This window comes from Carlito syrichta, unplaced genomic scaffold (assembly GCF_000164805.1).
Source record: "Carlito syrichta isolate Samal-C Ts95f unplaced genomic scaffold, Tarsius_syrichta-2.0.1 Scaffold305689, whole genome shotgun sequence".
In the NCBI taxonomy this organism is placed as follows: domain Eukaryota; kingdom Metazoa; phylum Chordata; class Mammalia; order Primates; family Tarsiidae; genus Carlito; species Carlito syrichta.
Genome location: NW_007249785.1, coordinates 392,913 through 408,531, shown reverse-complemented (window position 1 = coordinate 408,531; position 15,619 = coordinate 392,913). Strand labels below are relative to the sequence as shown.

Here is a 15,619-nt window from a genome sequence, read left to right as displayed (position 1 = left end):
TTTTTTGATTTATTGTAGAGATGAGGTCTCGCTGCCCAGGCGGGTCTCGAACCCGCGGGCTCAGGCAGTCCACTCACCTCAGCCTCCCAAGGCGCGGGATTACAGGCTGAGCCACCGAGCCTGGCTGCATGATCATAATTAACTGCACGATCATAATTAACTGCACCCTTCATTCCTGGGCTCAAGTGATCCTCTCGCCTCCGCCTCCCAAGTAGCTGGGACCACAGGCACATACCACTTCACCCTGCTAATTAAAAAAAAAATCTTTTTTTTTTTTTTCCATAGAGACGGGGTTTTGCTTTGTTGTTCAGGCTCATCTCAAACTCCTGCCTTCAAAGCAGTCTTCCTGCCTTGGCCTCCCAAAGTGCTGAGTCTACATGCATGAGCCACTGCACCTGGCCTTTTTTGCTTTTCTTACTTTTTTTTTTTTTTGAGTTGGAGTCTCACTCTTTGTTGCCCAGGCTAGAGTGCAGTGGTATCTCATGGCCACTGCCGCCTTGACCTGCTGGGTTTAGGCGATCCTTCTGCCTCAACCTTCCAAGTAGCTGGAACTACAGATGCATGCCACCATGCTCAGCTAGTTTTTGTGATTTTATTATAGAGACAAGGTCTCACCAAGTTTTCTCGGCTGGTATAGACCCCTCGGGCTCAGGAAGCCCTCTCGTCTCGGCCTCCCAAATTGCTGTGATTACAGGCTGAGCCACTGCACCTGGTCCTTTTTTTTTTGAGTTGGAGTCTCACTCAGTCGTCCAGACTGGAGTGCAGTGGCCGCTCCCAGTCACTGCAGCCTCGACTTGCTGGGCTCTGGCGATCCTTCCGCCTCAGCCTTCTGAGTAGCTGGAACTACAGGCGCGCACTACCACACCTGGCTAATTTTTGATTTAATGTAGAGATGAGGTCTCGCCAAGTTGCCCAGGCGGGTCTCGAACCTGCGGGCTCAGGCACTCTACTCACCTCAGCCTCCCAAAGGCGCGGGATTACAGGCTGAGTCACCGAGCCCGGCTCCTTTTTTTTTTTTGAGTCAAAGTTTCACTCTGTTGCCCAGGCTGGAGTGCAGTGACACAATCACAGCTATTGAAGCCTTGACCTGGTGGACTCAGGTGATCCTTCCGCCTCAGCCTTTCAAGTAGTTGGAACTACAGGCGTGTGCCACCACTCCTGGCTAATCTTTGATTTATTGTAGCGATGAGGTCTCACCAAGTTGACCAGACCAAGTTGTCTCAAACTACTGGGCTGAGGCAGTCCTCTAGCTTCTACCTCCCAAAGTGCTAGGATTATAGGTGTGAGGCACTGTGCCCAGCCTTTAAAAAAAAATTATACTGCTTCTGGCTTCTTTGGGATGGCTTTCCGCTAACTGTAACTAGGGAGGGGAAACTTACCCTGCCTTTTTAATGAGGAAGCAACCACAGGCTTTTTCAGGCCACTTTTTCTTAGATTACTGCTCATGGCATCCTGAGGCAATAGTGTACTGTTCATCTGTGCACCTAAACCACAAATCATTACAGTGTTTAATAACATGTCTGCAGATTATAAATTGATTTGATGTTAATCTTCAAAAAGTCTAAAACACATAAACAGTCTTTGCTAATTTCTTAGGTTAGCTTCACAGTTCCTAGAAGGAATCAGTCTTTATACATAAAATTTTAATTTTTTAATGCTCTTTATAAGAAATTGGAAATGAACAGAGGTGAAAGGAAGAAAAAATTTACTCATTGCTCCCACCTCTCAATCATGATTTTCTGACTAATTTTTAAAAATTAATTTTCTGATGAGCTCTCTTCAGTTTTCTTCTCTATGAATAGTCTGTTTTGCTGGTTTTGTGGTTATAAGTAGCTGTGATACCAGAGTTGCCAGATTTAGCAAACAATTTTTAAAATTTCAGATAAACAAGAAATAATTTTTTAGTATATATTATAAATACAGCTCAGGACAGAGGTCCCCGGGTCACCGGCCTGTAAGGAACCTGGCAGCACAGCAGGACATGAGTGGTGGGCGAGCAGAGATTCATCTGTATTTACAGCCACTCCCCATCTCTTGCGTTACCACCTGAGTTCCACCTCCTGTCAGATTGGCAGCAGTATTACATTCTCATAGAAGCAGGAACCCTACTGTGAACTGCGCATGAGAGGGATCTAGGTTGTGGCTCCTTATGAGAAACTAATGCCTGATGATCTGAGGTGGCACTGAAGCAGTGATGCTAAGCGCTGTCTCCTAGCACCCCCAGATGGGCCCATCTAGTTGCAGGAAAACAAGCTCAGGGCTCCCACTGATTCTGCATTATTGTTAGTTGTATAATTGTTTCATTATATATCATGATGTAACAATATCAGAAATAAAGTACACAATACATGTAATGAGCTTCAATCAGCCCCAAACCAACCTTCACTTCCCTGGTCCATAGAAAAATTGTCTTCCATGAAACTGGTCCCTGATGCCAAAAAGGTTGGGGACCGCCGGCATAGGCGATGATTATATAAAAATTATTCTTTGTTTATCTGAAATTCAAGTTTAACTGAGCATTCTGTACTTTATGATCTTTTTTTTTTTTTTTTTTGAGTTGGAGTCTCACTCTGTCGCCTAGACTGGAGTGCAGTAGCCGCTCCCGGTCACCGCAGCCTCGATCTGCTGGGCTCCGGCCATCCTTCCACCTCAGCCTTCCGAGTAGCCGGAATTACAGGCATGTGCTACCACGCCCCGCTGATTTTTTTGATTAATTGTAGAGATGAGCTCTCGCTGCCCAGGCGGGTCTCGAACCCGCGGGCTCAGGCAATTCACTCACCTCAGCCTCCCAAAGGCACGGGATTACAGGCTGAGCCACCGAGTCCGGTTCTTTATGATCTTTACTTTCCCAAATGTTAACTTTTTTTTTAAAGACACAAGGACTCACTCTGACACCTGTGCTGGAGTCCAGTGGTCACAATCATAGCTCACTATAACCTTGAATTCCTTGACTCAAGCAGTCCTCCTGCCTCAGCTTCTCAAGTAGCTGGGACTACAGGTACATACTACCACATCCAGGTAATTGTTTTCTTTTTTGTAGAAATGGGGTCTTGTTATGTTGCCCAGGCTGGTCTCAAACTCCTGGTCTCAAGTGATCCACCTCTGCCTCCCAAAGTGCTGGGATTATAGGTATGAACCACTGTACCCAGCCCCAGATAATTTTTTTTTTCCTGAGTGAAAGTCTCACTCTGTTGCTCAGACTAGAGTGCAGTGCACGTTCATGGCCACCACAGCCTTGACCTGCTCGGCTCAGGTGATCCTTTTTCCTCAGCCTTCCAAGTAACTGGAACCACAGGCATGCACCACCACACCCGGCTAATTTTTTGATTTATTATAGAGATAAGGTCTTGCCAAGTTACCTGACCAATAATCCCACTTTTAAATAGTCTTTTTCAAGGAAATAATTCTTGATACAGGGAAAACATTTTGTCCAGAAATGTTCATTTTATGATTATTTATAATATTGAAAAAACAGAAGCAATTAAGGGCCAACCACTGAGGATAACTGAATAAACCATGGTGAAGCCACTTTACCGTAGACTATCAGGTAGCCATTAAAAATTCTCAGGGAGACAGGGCACAGTGGCTCACACCTATAATCCCAGCACTTTGGGAGGTCAAGGTGAGAGGATTGCCTGAGCCCATGGATTTAAGACCAGCCTGGGCAACTTGGCAAGACCTCATCTCTATAATAAATTTTTAAAAAGTAGCCAGGCATGGTGGTACATGCCTGTAGTTGCAGCTACTAGGGAAAAAAAAAAAGTGGGACTATTGAGTCAAAGGGTAAAAACTTTTTTTTTTTAGAATTTGAGGTTTTCCTAGGAAAGACCATTAAGTAAACATTTAACAACAGTCTCTGCCCTATATTGCTTCCAGAATTGCTTCTCTAAAACACAGAAATGACCATGTCACTTTATTTCTATCTTTCTTAACTTCCAAACACCAAAACTCTTGTGCATGACCACCTAACTGACCTTCAGTAATACACTCCCTATGGGTAGTACCATTTGAAGATTCTTAACAGATACTGCAAGCTATTTACAAATGGGTACAGCAATTTACATTACACCAGCCTTGTGGGAGCCCAGATTTTATCTTTGCCTATGGTCTCATCATTTAAAAAATCTTGACTTATTTGGTAGTAAAAGTATCTTGTTTTAAATTTGCGTTTCTAAAATGTTTGTACTTCTCTGTTTACTAATGAGTTTGGTTCACGTGTGTAGACTAGGTAATCTTTTCATTTTGTTTAGAGTCTAGGTCTCTTGACACCTACCTACTAGGGTACTTCAGTATTTTCATCTTGACTTATATGAGTCCTTAACTGACACTGGTATTAAGTATTTGAATTTTAAAAATGAGTGTGTATATGTATCTTTACATACTGAAAATTCAGATGGCAAATAATATTCCTAAATGAGCGAAGCAAATATAAGTAACCACTGTCACAAGTTTTTTTCAACCCTCTATGGATGAAAACTTCATAATACTGTCCTAAAGCAGATTAAGGGATAAGATTTATCTGAATGTTTAGGGATGAACAAAAATATACAATAAAAGTGGAGTATGGTAGGATGTTATTTTTGGCCAACAGAACAAACTTTTAGCTTGACTTGACAAAGAGTCATAAGTGGCAGGTAAAACCTTTTTTAGGGAAAAAAAAACAAGAACAATACTATTTCTTGTAATTGCTGAGATTCAATGAAAGACTTAAACACAGTAAAACAACCTTTACAAACAATGCCATCAAATCAGCCCACCAGCCTCTCACCAGATACTTCATCCTTTCTCCTCTTCTTTGGCTTAGAGGCAGTAGACTCACAAGCTGATACTGTTGATTCTGAATGGCAGCCTAACTGGGGCACGATCATCTCTTTAAGACCTAAAAATCAGAAGATTTCTGAATTACTACTACGACTCAAGATAAGTATGGGACCCTATCTAGTGAAAAAATAATTTATAAAAAAAATCCCCAAAACAAATGATGATATTTGCCAGCTTTAAAATAAGTTCTTTTTGCCAGCCATGGAGTTCATGCCTGTAATCCCAGCACTTTGGGAGGCGGAGGTGAGAGGATTGCCTGAGCTCAGGGGTTCAAGACCAGTCTGGGCAACTTGGCAAGACCTCGTCTCTATAATAAATAAATAAATAAATAGCCAGACAAGGTGGCGCATGCCTGTGGTTCCAGCTACTTGGAAGGCTAAGGCAGAAGGACTCCCTGAACCCAACAGGTCAAGGCAGCAGTGGCCATGAGCGTGCCACTGCACTCCAGCCTGGGTGATAGCGTGACTCTCACTTGAAAAAAAAATAAAAATCTCCTTTAAATAACTTCCCCAAAGATGCTTTTGTTCATAGGCTATTAACCTTGATAAAAGGCTCTAAGGAGTTCACGCCTGCAATCCTAGCACTTTGGGAGGCTAAGGTGAGAGGATTGCCTGTGCTCAGGAGTTCAAGACCAGCCTGGGCAACTTGGCGAGACCTAGTCTCTACAATAAATCAAGAAATGAGCTGGATATGGTGGTGCACGCCTGTTGTTCCAGCCACTGGGAAGACTGAGGTGGGTGGATCACCTGAGCTCAGCAGGTCAAGGCTGTGGTAGCTGTTGAGCGTGTAAGTGTGCCACTACTCTCCAGCCTGGGTGACAGAGTGAGACTCTGACTCAAAAAAAAAAAAAAAGCTCTACAAAGTAATGTAAAGCTAAAGAGTTGAGAGCTGTTGCAAGCTAAAGATCATTAAGAAACAGTGCCTACAAGACAAAAATATGTCAATACTAACAAGAGACTCGAAGAAGAAATTTTCGAAAGTCTTCTTCTGAGCAAGGTGTTAGTTTTCCTCATCTTCAAAGATAAGAAACAAGCAAGCAAGCCAGAATAAAGGGATTTTTTTGGTGGTTCTTTGCTTTTATTAACATAGGGCATCTATACAAGAGTGAAAAAATCAAAAGGGGCCAGGCTTGGTGGCTCAGCCTATAATCTCAGCACTTTGGGAGGCCGAGGCAAGTGGATTGTCTGAGTCCGTAGGTTCCAGACCCACCCGAGCCACTTGGCCAGACCTTGTCTCCACAATAAAGAAAGAATTAGCCGGGCATGGTAGTGCACGCCTGTAGTTCCGGCTACTTGGAAGGCTGAGGTGGAAGGATTGCCAGAGTCCAGCAGTTCGAGGCTGTAGTGGCCGGGAGCATGCCACTGAGCTCCAATCTGGGTGACAGAGTGAGACTCCAACTCAAAAAACAAACAAACAATGGAAAGCTAACTTGGCTAGACTGTCTCAGTAAAAATGGGCAAGTCAGGCCGGGCTCGGTGGCTCAGCCTGTAATCCTGCACCTTGGGAGGCTGAGGTGAGTGGATTGCCTGAGCCCGCGGGTTCGAGACCCGCCTGGGGAACTTGGTGAGATCTCATCTCTACAATAAACCAAAAAATTAGCCAGGCGTGGTAGCGCGCTCCTGTAGTTCCAGCTACTTGGAAGGCTGAGGAGGAAGGATCACCAGAGCCCAGCAGGTCAAGCTTGCGATGGCTGGGAGCGGCTACTGCACTCCAGTCTGGGTGACAGAGTGAGACTCCAACTCAAAAAAAAAAAAAGGGCAAGTCTCTTGATCATTAACTTCAATCAACCAACCAACCAATCAGCCAACCAAGTGCTCTGACTGGGATTTAAAAGAAGGAATGCTTTTCATTTGAATTATTTAGCAACTGTTTCTGAAAGTTATAGGACAATCTCCAAATAAATCAGTAGCCATTTTAGAAAAACAGAGTTAACTGTGTCAACCATACCACCTACCACTGGAATCAAAATTTAGGAAGTCTGAGAATTCCTGAGCCAATGTTTCGTCACTGGCAAAGGCACAGATGCAAGCAAAGAAATGAATACATCTCTGGGCTGCCTCATCCTTGCAGGTATTTGACTTATGTGATTTCAGAGTCTGGCAGGAGCAGAAGAAGCGGCGCTCAGGTAAGCTTTTGGCACTGATTTTCTGCACAAAAGAGGTATGCAAATACCCCAAACTATGCTTCTGGCTTGCCTTGCATTTCACCACCAAAATGTTTTTAGTAATCCTCTGTACCAGAGGACCTGTGGGTTCTGTAGCCAACTGCCAGATGGTCTGTTTGGTTTCTGGAGAGGCCTGCATTGCGTTCAGAACTGAGCTTTTCAAGGTCAGAGGGGTAGCCTCTGCCTGGCAGTTCACTGCCAGCTTGATGTGCTGGCACTGATTTTCCACAACGCCTTGGGTGGCAGCTTTCAGGCATGAGGGAACATAACACCGTCCAGAGCTCAGCTGAGTGATGATCGTCCCGTCCACTGTTTGGATCGTCGTCTCTGAAACACCTAGCTCCACAAAGCATCGGTAGTCAGGGCCCCGGTCTCTCTGCCGCACTGAATAGACCTGCAGATCAGAGCCTGTGATAATTTTGACAGCTTCTACACTAGGCTGCTTCCGTGCCCCATAGCGGAATATGGTTCCACATGTCTTGTTCTTACAGCTCAGTCCCCGGGTTCCATTGTATGTGCCACATCGAGGACACTTTCTGATTCCCCTCAATGTGGCCTTCCCTAAGTCAGATAAGAAAGCTGGGACTTTAGCTCTCAGAGAGTTTGGTTCCATTTTTCACAGGCCCTAGAAAAAGGAATAAGCACAACAGTATGAATATACATTCACACACACACATATGAAGTTAAAAATCACCTGTGATATTCAGCACAGAAAGTGAAATATAAAGTTATCCATCATTTTCAAACTGTACCAGAAAAAAATATACATTTAAACCTCAAACAAAATAAGAGGAAATTCTGCCTTTCATATCTCTATGTATTTTAAAAATCCTAATGTAACAACCAAAGCATTTCTTTGGGTTCAACACTGTTCTATACAAAAGGTTAGTTAACCTAATCTTGACATGCCCAGATGTTTAACTTTAGCAAGGACTTCCATCATTTCCCACAAAACCCAGCCCATACCTGTACCAGCTGCCAGGGCATCTGAAAAACAGTGTTACTTGAATTCGTAAGACTTAAAAGGTGTTTCATTTGCTTATGATACTCAGAGAGGACAGGTGAATATATAATCATTTGCAGAGTAAATAATACTGCTTAATCCAAAGTCTTCTGAGGTGTGAACTCTACTGTGTAACAATGTGGACATTCTGCTTGCTTCTTGACCAGCCAATGGCAAAGCAGCTACCCAACATTCCACAGTCAAAGAAGATTCCCACTGCCTTAAGTGGAGATCTTGGCAGTCTATAAGTAAAACAAGAAAAAACATTGAAGTTATACAAAGAGATGACTTCTTCCACTTAGAACTCAAAGAGAATAGGAATCTGAATCTTTCACAATTATTTGACAAATATTTGACAGAAATTGTTATGAAAATGGCTAAGTGTTTTGTACTTCCAACTGCAAGAAGGGAAAACACTGTTAATGTCATTACGCAGGAGGTTGTCAATGCCTAGAGTTATGGTATGTAATTGGTCAAAAAATCATCCCATTTGTTGCCTTGCAAGACTCTGGTGTGGCCATGTGCTCTTTGAGCTATGGCTGTCGCCATGCTTCCTGGCTTTGACCCCCTTCCCCACCTTAGGGAGGTAAATATTCTCTTTCTCTCTAATTTACTTTTAAATAAACCACATTTTCTAATCTAAAAAAAAAAAAAAAACAAGAAAAAAACTAATCCCTCCTAATAGTAATACATGATATTTTTATTTTAATTTTATGATTATTTTTGAATTGGAGTCTCACTCTGTCGCCCAGGCTGGAGTGCAGTGGCACACTCACGGCCACCGCAGCCTCAACCTGCTGGGCTTAGGCAATCCTCCCGCCTTAGCCTTCCAAGTAGCTGGAACTACAGGCACAGTACACTTGGCTAATTTTTTGATTTATTGTAGACGAGGTCTCGCCAAGTTGCCCAGGTTGTTCTCGAACCCTTGCGCTCAGACAATCCTCTTGCCACGGTCTCCTAAAGTACTGGGATTACAGGCTTGAGCCACAGTACCAGGCCTATACATGGTATTTTTAGAGTGCTTTACGCGTTTTTTTGTTTGTTTGTTTTTTTGAGTTGGCGTCACATCACCCAGGCTGGAGTGCAGTGGCACGCTCACAGCCACCCCAGCATTGACTGGGCTCCGGCGATCCTTTTGCCTCAGCCTTCCAAGTAGCTAGAACTACAGGTGTGCGCTACCAAGTCCAGCAAATTTTTGATTTATTGTAGAGATGAGGTCTCGCCAAGTTGCCCGAGCTGGTCTTCAACCCGCAGGCACAGGTAATCCACTTGCCTCGGCCTCCCAAAGTGCTGGGATTACAGGCTGAGCCACCGAGCCGGAGGGAAAAAACATATTTAAATGGTAAAAGAGTCATCTTACAAAATTATAACTCAAAAGGAGACTAAAAAGCTAAAAATTAGCCGGGCATGGTGGCATGCGCCTGTAGTCCCAGGTACTTGGGAGGCTGAGACAGAAGGATTGCCTGGGCCCAGCAGATGGAGGCTGTGGAAGCTGTGATCATGCCACTGAACTCCAGGCTAGGCGACAGAGTGAGACCTTGACTCAAAATAAAAATAAAAAACAAAAAGCTAAAGACCCTGTATGTCTCACTCCTACCATTACCACTGCTTCCAAACCCCTCAAAAAATCTCCTCTTCTCATTAAATATATACACACACACAGATTTTTTTTTTTATAAAAGTGGAATTATGCCGGGCTCGGTGGCTCAGTCTGTAATCCCGCGCCTTTGGGAGGCTGAGGTGAATGAATTGCCTGAGCCCGCGGGTTCGAGACCTGCCTGGGCAGCAAGACCTCATCTCTACAATAAATAAAAAAATCAGCCGGGCGTGGTGGCGCATGCCTGTAATTCCGGCTACTCGGAGGCTGAGGCGGAAGGATCGCTGGAGCCCAGCAGGCCGAGGCTGCGGTGGCCAGGAGCAGCCACTGCACTCCAGTCTGGGTGACAGAGTGAGACTCCCAACTCAAAAAAAAAAAAAAAAAGGAATTATATTACATTGCTCTGAAGTTTCCTTTCTTCTCTTAACATTCTATCATAGATTTTCTCCCTATGTCAGCACTTATGCCTCTAAACATTATTTTTAATGATTGTAAAATTATCTGTAGTGTCAATATACTACAGTTTCACCAGCTCTACCAAAGGGTTTTTACTGTAGACAATGATGCAGTGAATATCCTACCTGTTTATCTGAGTGATTAAATGCAAGTAGAATGGATTCTGAATATTGTTGCTACTTTTCTTATAAATTTATTCGAGATAAGGATAAAATTTTTGTGATCAGACATGGTGTCTCATTCCTGAAACTCTAGCACTTTGAGAGGCCGCGATAGGATGATTTGATCCCAGGAGTTCAAGACCAGCCTGGGCAACACAGTGAGATCCTGTCTCAAATAAAAATAAACAAATAAATAAATAAAAATTCTTTATTGGGAGAAAAAGACTGTACTTCTACAAAAACAAAAAAATAAGCCAGACATGGTAGCACGCACCTGTAGTTCCAGCTACTTGGAAGGCTGAGGCGGAAGGATTGCCTGAACCCAGCAGGTCAAGGCTATGGTAGCCATGAGTGTGCCACTGCACTCCAGCCTGGGCGACAAAATGTGACTCCAACTCTAAAAAAAAAAGAAAAGCATGACAGTGATTTTAAATGTAAACAAGGGGATACAAGTAATTTTTAGTCAATAAATCAATTTACTAAAATTTCTTAAAATTGTACAATATAAAAAGAAAATTTGAGGACAAAAATCACCATTAAATATATCTTATTCATCTTGTTTCAGTTCCTATACCCAAATAAATTACAGATAAAACATTCAAGCATGAAAGATGCAACTGTTAAAATATTAGAACAACAAGAAAAGAGAGGAATGGATTTTAAATGTTTTTTTAAACAGATTTCAGAATGGGGGTATGGCATAAATAACAAACAATCCAGAGTCCATAAAATACTGATTTTTTTAAAACCTGGGTATATCAGTGTTTTTGTTGGTTTCTTTTTTTTTTTTTGAGTTGGAGTCTCACTCTGGGCAGTGGCTGCTCCTGGCCACCGTAGCCTCGACCTCTGGGCTCCGGCGATCCTTCCGCCTCAGCCTTCCAAGTAGCCAGAATTACAGGTGTGTGCTACCACGCCTGGCTGATTTTTTGATTTATTGTAGAGATGAGGTCTCGCTGCCCAGGCGGGTCTCGAACCCGCGGGCTCAGGCAATCCACTCACCTCAGCCTCCCAAAGGCGTGGGATTACAGGCTGAGCCACCGAGCCCGGCTGTTGTTGTTTTGGAGTTGGAGTTTCACTCTGTCACCCAGGTTGGGGTGCAGTGGCATGCTCACAGCCACTGCAGTCTTGACTTGCTGGGTTCAGTGATCCTTCTGCCTCAGCCTTTCAAGTAGCTGGAACTACAGGCATGTGCCACCATGCTCAGCTAATTTTTCTTTTTTTACAAAATTTATTGTAGAGATGAGGTCTCATCAAGTTGCCCAGGCATGTCTGAAACCCGTGGACTCAGGCAATCCTCTCGCCTCATCTTTCCAAAGTGCTGGGATTATAGGTGTGAGCCATCACACCCAGTCAGTATGGTTTTTAAAGACAGTTCTACTGCACAGTATTTTACAGTCAGGCATGAGCCACCATGCCTGTAATCCCAGAACTTTGGGGAGGCTGAGGTGAGAGGATTACCTGAGCCCACAGGTTCGAGACCAGCCTGGGCAACTTGGCAAGACCTCATCTCTACACTAAATCAAAAAGTAGCTGGGCGTGGTGGCATATGCCTATATAGTTCCAGCTACTTGGAAGGCTGAGGTGGAAAGATCACCTGAGTCCAGCAGGTCGAGGCTGCAGTGGTCGTGAGCATGCCACTGCACTCCAGCCTGGGTAACAGAGTAAGACTCTGATAAAAAAAAAGAAAAAATATATATGTTTTTTACATATCATAAAATTCATCCATTTTAAGTGTACAATATTTATTACATTTATGGAGGAAGGCATCCAACACCACAAGCCACTTTTAGAACATTTTCATCACCCCAAAAAGATCTTTTTCTGTTTGCAGTCAGTCATCATTCCACCCCTAGCCCTAAGCAATCAGTAATCTGCTTTTGTCTCTATAGATATTTCTCTTTTGTGGATATTCATATAAATGGATTCATACAATATATGACCTTTTGCCTCTGTCTTTTTTTCACTCAACATATTGCTTTCACGGTTCAATCACATTGCAGCATATACCAGTACTTCATTCCCCTATATTGCTGAATATATTTTGTATGGATAGATCACATTTTTTTTTTTTGAGTTGGAGTCTCACTCTGTCACCCAGACTGGAGTGCACTGGCTGCTCCCGGCCACCACAGCCTCAACCTGCTGGGCTTCGGCGATCCTTCCGCCTCAGCCTTCTGAGCAGCTGGAATTACAGGTGCGCGCTACCACGCCTGGCTAATTTTTTTTTTTTTTAGTAGAGATGAGGTCTCGCCAATTTGCCCAGGCAGGTCTCGAACCCGCGGGCTCAGGTAATCCACTCACCTCAGCCTCCCAAAGGCGCGGGATTACAGGCTGAGCCACCGAGCCCGGCTGATAGATCACATTTTATTCATCCATTCACCAGTCAGTGGACATTTGGATTGTTTCCAATTTTTGGCTATTATGAACAGTGCTGCTGAGAACATTAACATGTAAGTCTTTGTATGGACAAATTTGTTCATTTCTTTTTGGCAGATACTTAGAAGTGGAATTGCTGAGCTGTTTGGTTAAATGTACAGAATCTTTTTAGGAAACTGTCAAATTGTTTTCCAAAGTGGCTGTACCATTTTACATTTCTACCAGCAACAGAAGAGGGCTACTATTCCCCTGCTTCCTGACCAATCATTGTTATTGTCTTCTTGATTATAGCCATTTGATTATAGTGGGCATAAAGTAGCATCTCATGGTTTTACTGCATTTCTCTAGTGAATAATGATACTGAGCAACATTTCACATCCCTATTTAGATATTTGACATACTATGCTATGAGAGTCAGACACAAAAGGCCACCTATTATATGATTCTATTTAAATGAAATATCCAGAACAGGCAAATGCATAGAAGAAGAAAGTAGATTTAGTGGTTGTTAAGGGCTGGGAGGAAGGAGGAGGTGAGAGTGAGTGTTAATGGGTATGACGTTTTTGGGGGGGGTATAACTGTGAATATACTAAAAATCACTCAATTGTAACACTTTAAAAGGGTGAACTGTGTCATGAAAATTATATTTCAATAAAGCTGTTATCTTAAAAAGAACATAAATTTGAAATTCAAATGCCAAAGGGCTAACTTTCTAAAAGAAAAGTTTTTACAAACCTACGAGAAAAAGAAACAAATTCACTAGAAAAATGAGGCTGGGCACAGTGGCACACACCTGTAATCCCAGCACTTTGGGAGAGGAGCTCTAGACCAGTCTGAGCAACATAGCAAGACCCCTTTTGTACAAAAGAAAATAATTAGCAGGGCGTGGCATGGTGTGCCTATCGTACTGGCACTCAGGAGGATCATTTGAGCCCAGGAGCTCAAGGCTGCAGGGAGTTGTGATCACATCACTGCAGTCCAGCTCCAGCGACAAAGCAAGGCCCTGTTTCAAACAAAATAAAACACAAAACCAACAAAAAACCTTTATGTTGGTAAAGTGACAAAAGAAGATGAATCTTCTATGTTCATGAGAATGGAGAAACAGGCACTCTACGTTGTGGGTAGGGGTAAGCTGCAGCACTCTTTCTGAAGGCAAGTAAATAAATTTCACGAGTTTTGTACTTGTATGTGCACAAAGCATGTCGAGGGATACTAGCTGCCAAGTTGCCCCTCATTGCACAAGAACAGACCCAGTCTCCTTCTGCAGGGAAATGACTAAATAAATTAAAAGCAATCAGACAGACCTACGTGTATCCATAAGGAACAAGTATCCAGATACGGTGTGGAGTGGAAAAGGGTGTAGTACTTTGTGTGTTTTATGCTACTCTGCTTTAAAAAAAAGGTATCTATACATAGAATACATTTGTTGCCGCAGAAGAAATATCGGAGTCTCGGGAAGAGCAGGAGGGAGACTTACCTTTCACTGTTTGGTACTATTTGAACTGTAAAACATGTACTAGTGTTACTAGGATCACTCATTAGCGTCCATATTGAGAGTGCATACAAACAACACGACTTCTTCAAGAACTAGGAACCGGAAAGGCCTCCTGCGAAGTCTCCCTCGGCGAGAGCGAGCATTGGGGCAGGTGCTGGAAGAGTTAACCCACGAAGGCTCCCTGGTGGTGACGGGTCTCACTCAGGCACCAGCTGGCTGTAGCTGTACACGGTCGGGTGGATGCTGTTTGACGCCTGAGAAGCGCAGTTGGTGAAGAGAACGAATGATCATCGTGAGCAAAAAACAAAACTAGCCGAGAACGCTTCGTGTTGAGCCATTCTACGCATTTGCTCCCGCTCCGCTCACACGAGCCTGTGAAGGAGATAGTATTTCGCCCATCTCAGAGACGAGGACACTTGCCAGATCTGACGACAGTGCCACGGCCAGCAGGTCTCTGGCGTGAGTTTGGAATCTGCCGGGCGCCGCGCCAAACCACAAGGGCGAGGCAGGGGCGCACCGGCCCAGCGCCGCTCGGTTCGGCGGACGAAGGCCGTCCGGGCCCCGCCGACACGCGCCAGCCGCCCGGCCTCCGGGACGCTCGCCGCCCGCCAGGCTTCCGGGACCGGCCGCCGCGAGACACAGCGCCCGGGACCTGCTTCCCGGCATCCTCCCCGCGCGACCGCTCACTTCCGGTCCCGAGGAGGCCGGAGCAGACGCCTCGCCTCGTCGGCGGCCTGCTCCTCGGACACGCTCTCCGCCGGGATCCCCAGCTCTACATCCCCGTCCCACCGCCGCCCTGGACCTCTCTCAGCACGGCCCCCTTACCTGCCCGGCGCCCCCGCCTTCCCCGCGGGCCCCAGGGCCCCTCGCAGACGACCGCCCTCACCTCCTCTTTCTTCGTCTGCCGCGGCCTTTTACAAACGCGGCCAAACTGTTCGCTGTAACGACAGTCTTAATTGGTCAGAGCCGCCCACGCGCGGCGAGTGCCCGCCCACCTGCGCTCGCGTTGCCTGATGGGAGTTGCAGTTTCTCTCTTCCGGAGGCCGATGAGGATTTCGGGGAGAGCGGGTGGTGGACCCTGCGCGGACCTGGCGGCTGTGGCACTCGGGTTCCTTTCCGGGGCTGGGGTGCACGGACAGCTCTAAGGCTGGTCACGACCGCTTCAGGCCCGAGAGAGTCCGCTTTCTGAGCAGAGTGTCACTGGCAATTGATGCCAAACCGCCCGAGAGTTTCTACACTGGATGTCAGCTGAGAATTCAGCGTTTGTTGGGAGGTCTTGCCCACCAAAGTATCCGCTTTTATCCTCTATCACATGACGAGTTACCCTTTTCTCCCTTACCTACACTTTGACGTATTACTTGAACACCTCCTCTTGTTTTTTTTTGAGTTGGAGTCTCACTCTGTCGCCCAGACCGGAGTGCAGTGGCCGCTCCCGGCCACCGCAGCCTCGACCTGCTGGGCTCGGGCGATCCTTCCGCCTCAGCCTTCCAAGCAGCTGGAACTACAGGCGCGCGCTACCACGCCCGGCTGATTTTTTGATTTATTG

General features: G+C 45.0%; 1 protein-coding gene across 9 annotated transcripts in view; it reads right to left on the bottom strand.

Moving 5' to 3' along the window:
• CUNH2orf42 (chromosome unknown C2orf42 homolog) overlaps positions 1 to 15,058 on the bottom strand; it is a 36,008-nt gene extending 20,950 nt beyond the window's left edge. The window contains exons 1-6 of one of the 9 annotated variants that reach the window (XM_008062376.2): positions 14,899 to 14,965; positions 14,056 to 14,445; positions 7,952 to 8,230; positions 6,776 to 7,610; positions 4,769 to 4,879; positions 1,380 to 1,484 (exon numbers count right to left, since the gene is read on the bottom strand). In XM_008062376.2, the coding sequence (XP_008060567.1) occupies positions 1,380 to 1,484; positions 4,769 to 4,879; positions 6,776 to 7,598 (1,039 nt within the window). In that variant the 5' untranslated portion in view covers positions 7,599 to 7,610; positions 7,952 to 8,230; positions 14,056 to 14,445; positions 14,899 to 14,965. Of the gene's footprint in view, positions 1 to 1,379; positions 1,485 to 4,768; positions 4,880 to 6,775; positions 7,611 to 7,951; positions 8,231 to 10,166; positions 10,344 to 10,476; positions 10,521 to 14,055; positions 14,446 to 14,675 lie in introns of those variants that run through there. The other 8 variants (XM_008062378.2, XM_021714643.1, XM_021714645.1 and 5 more) reach the window with 8 other exon arrangements.
• Between the last annotated feature and the right edge of the window lie 561 nt (positions 15,059 to 15,619).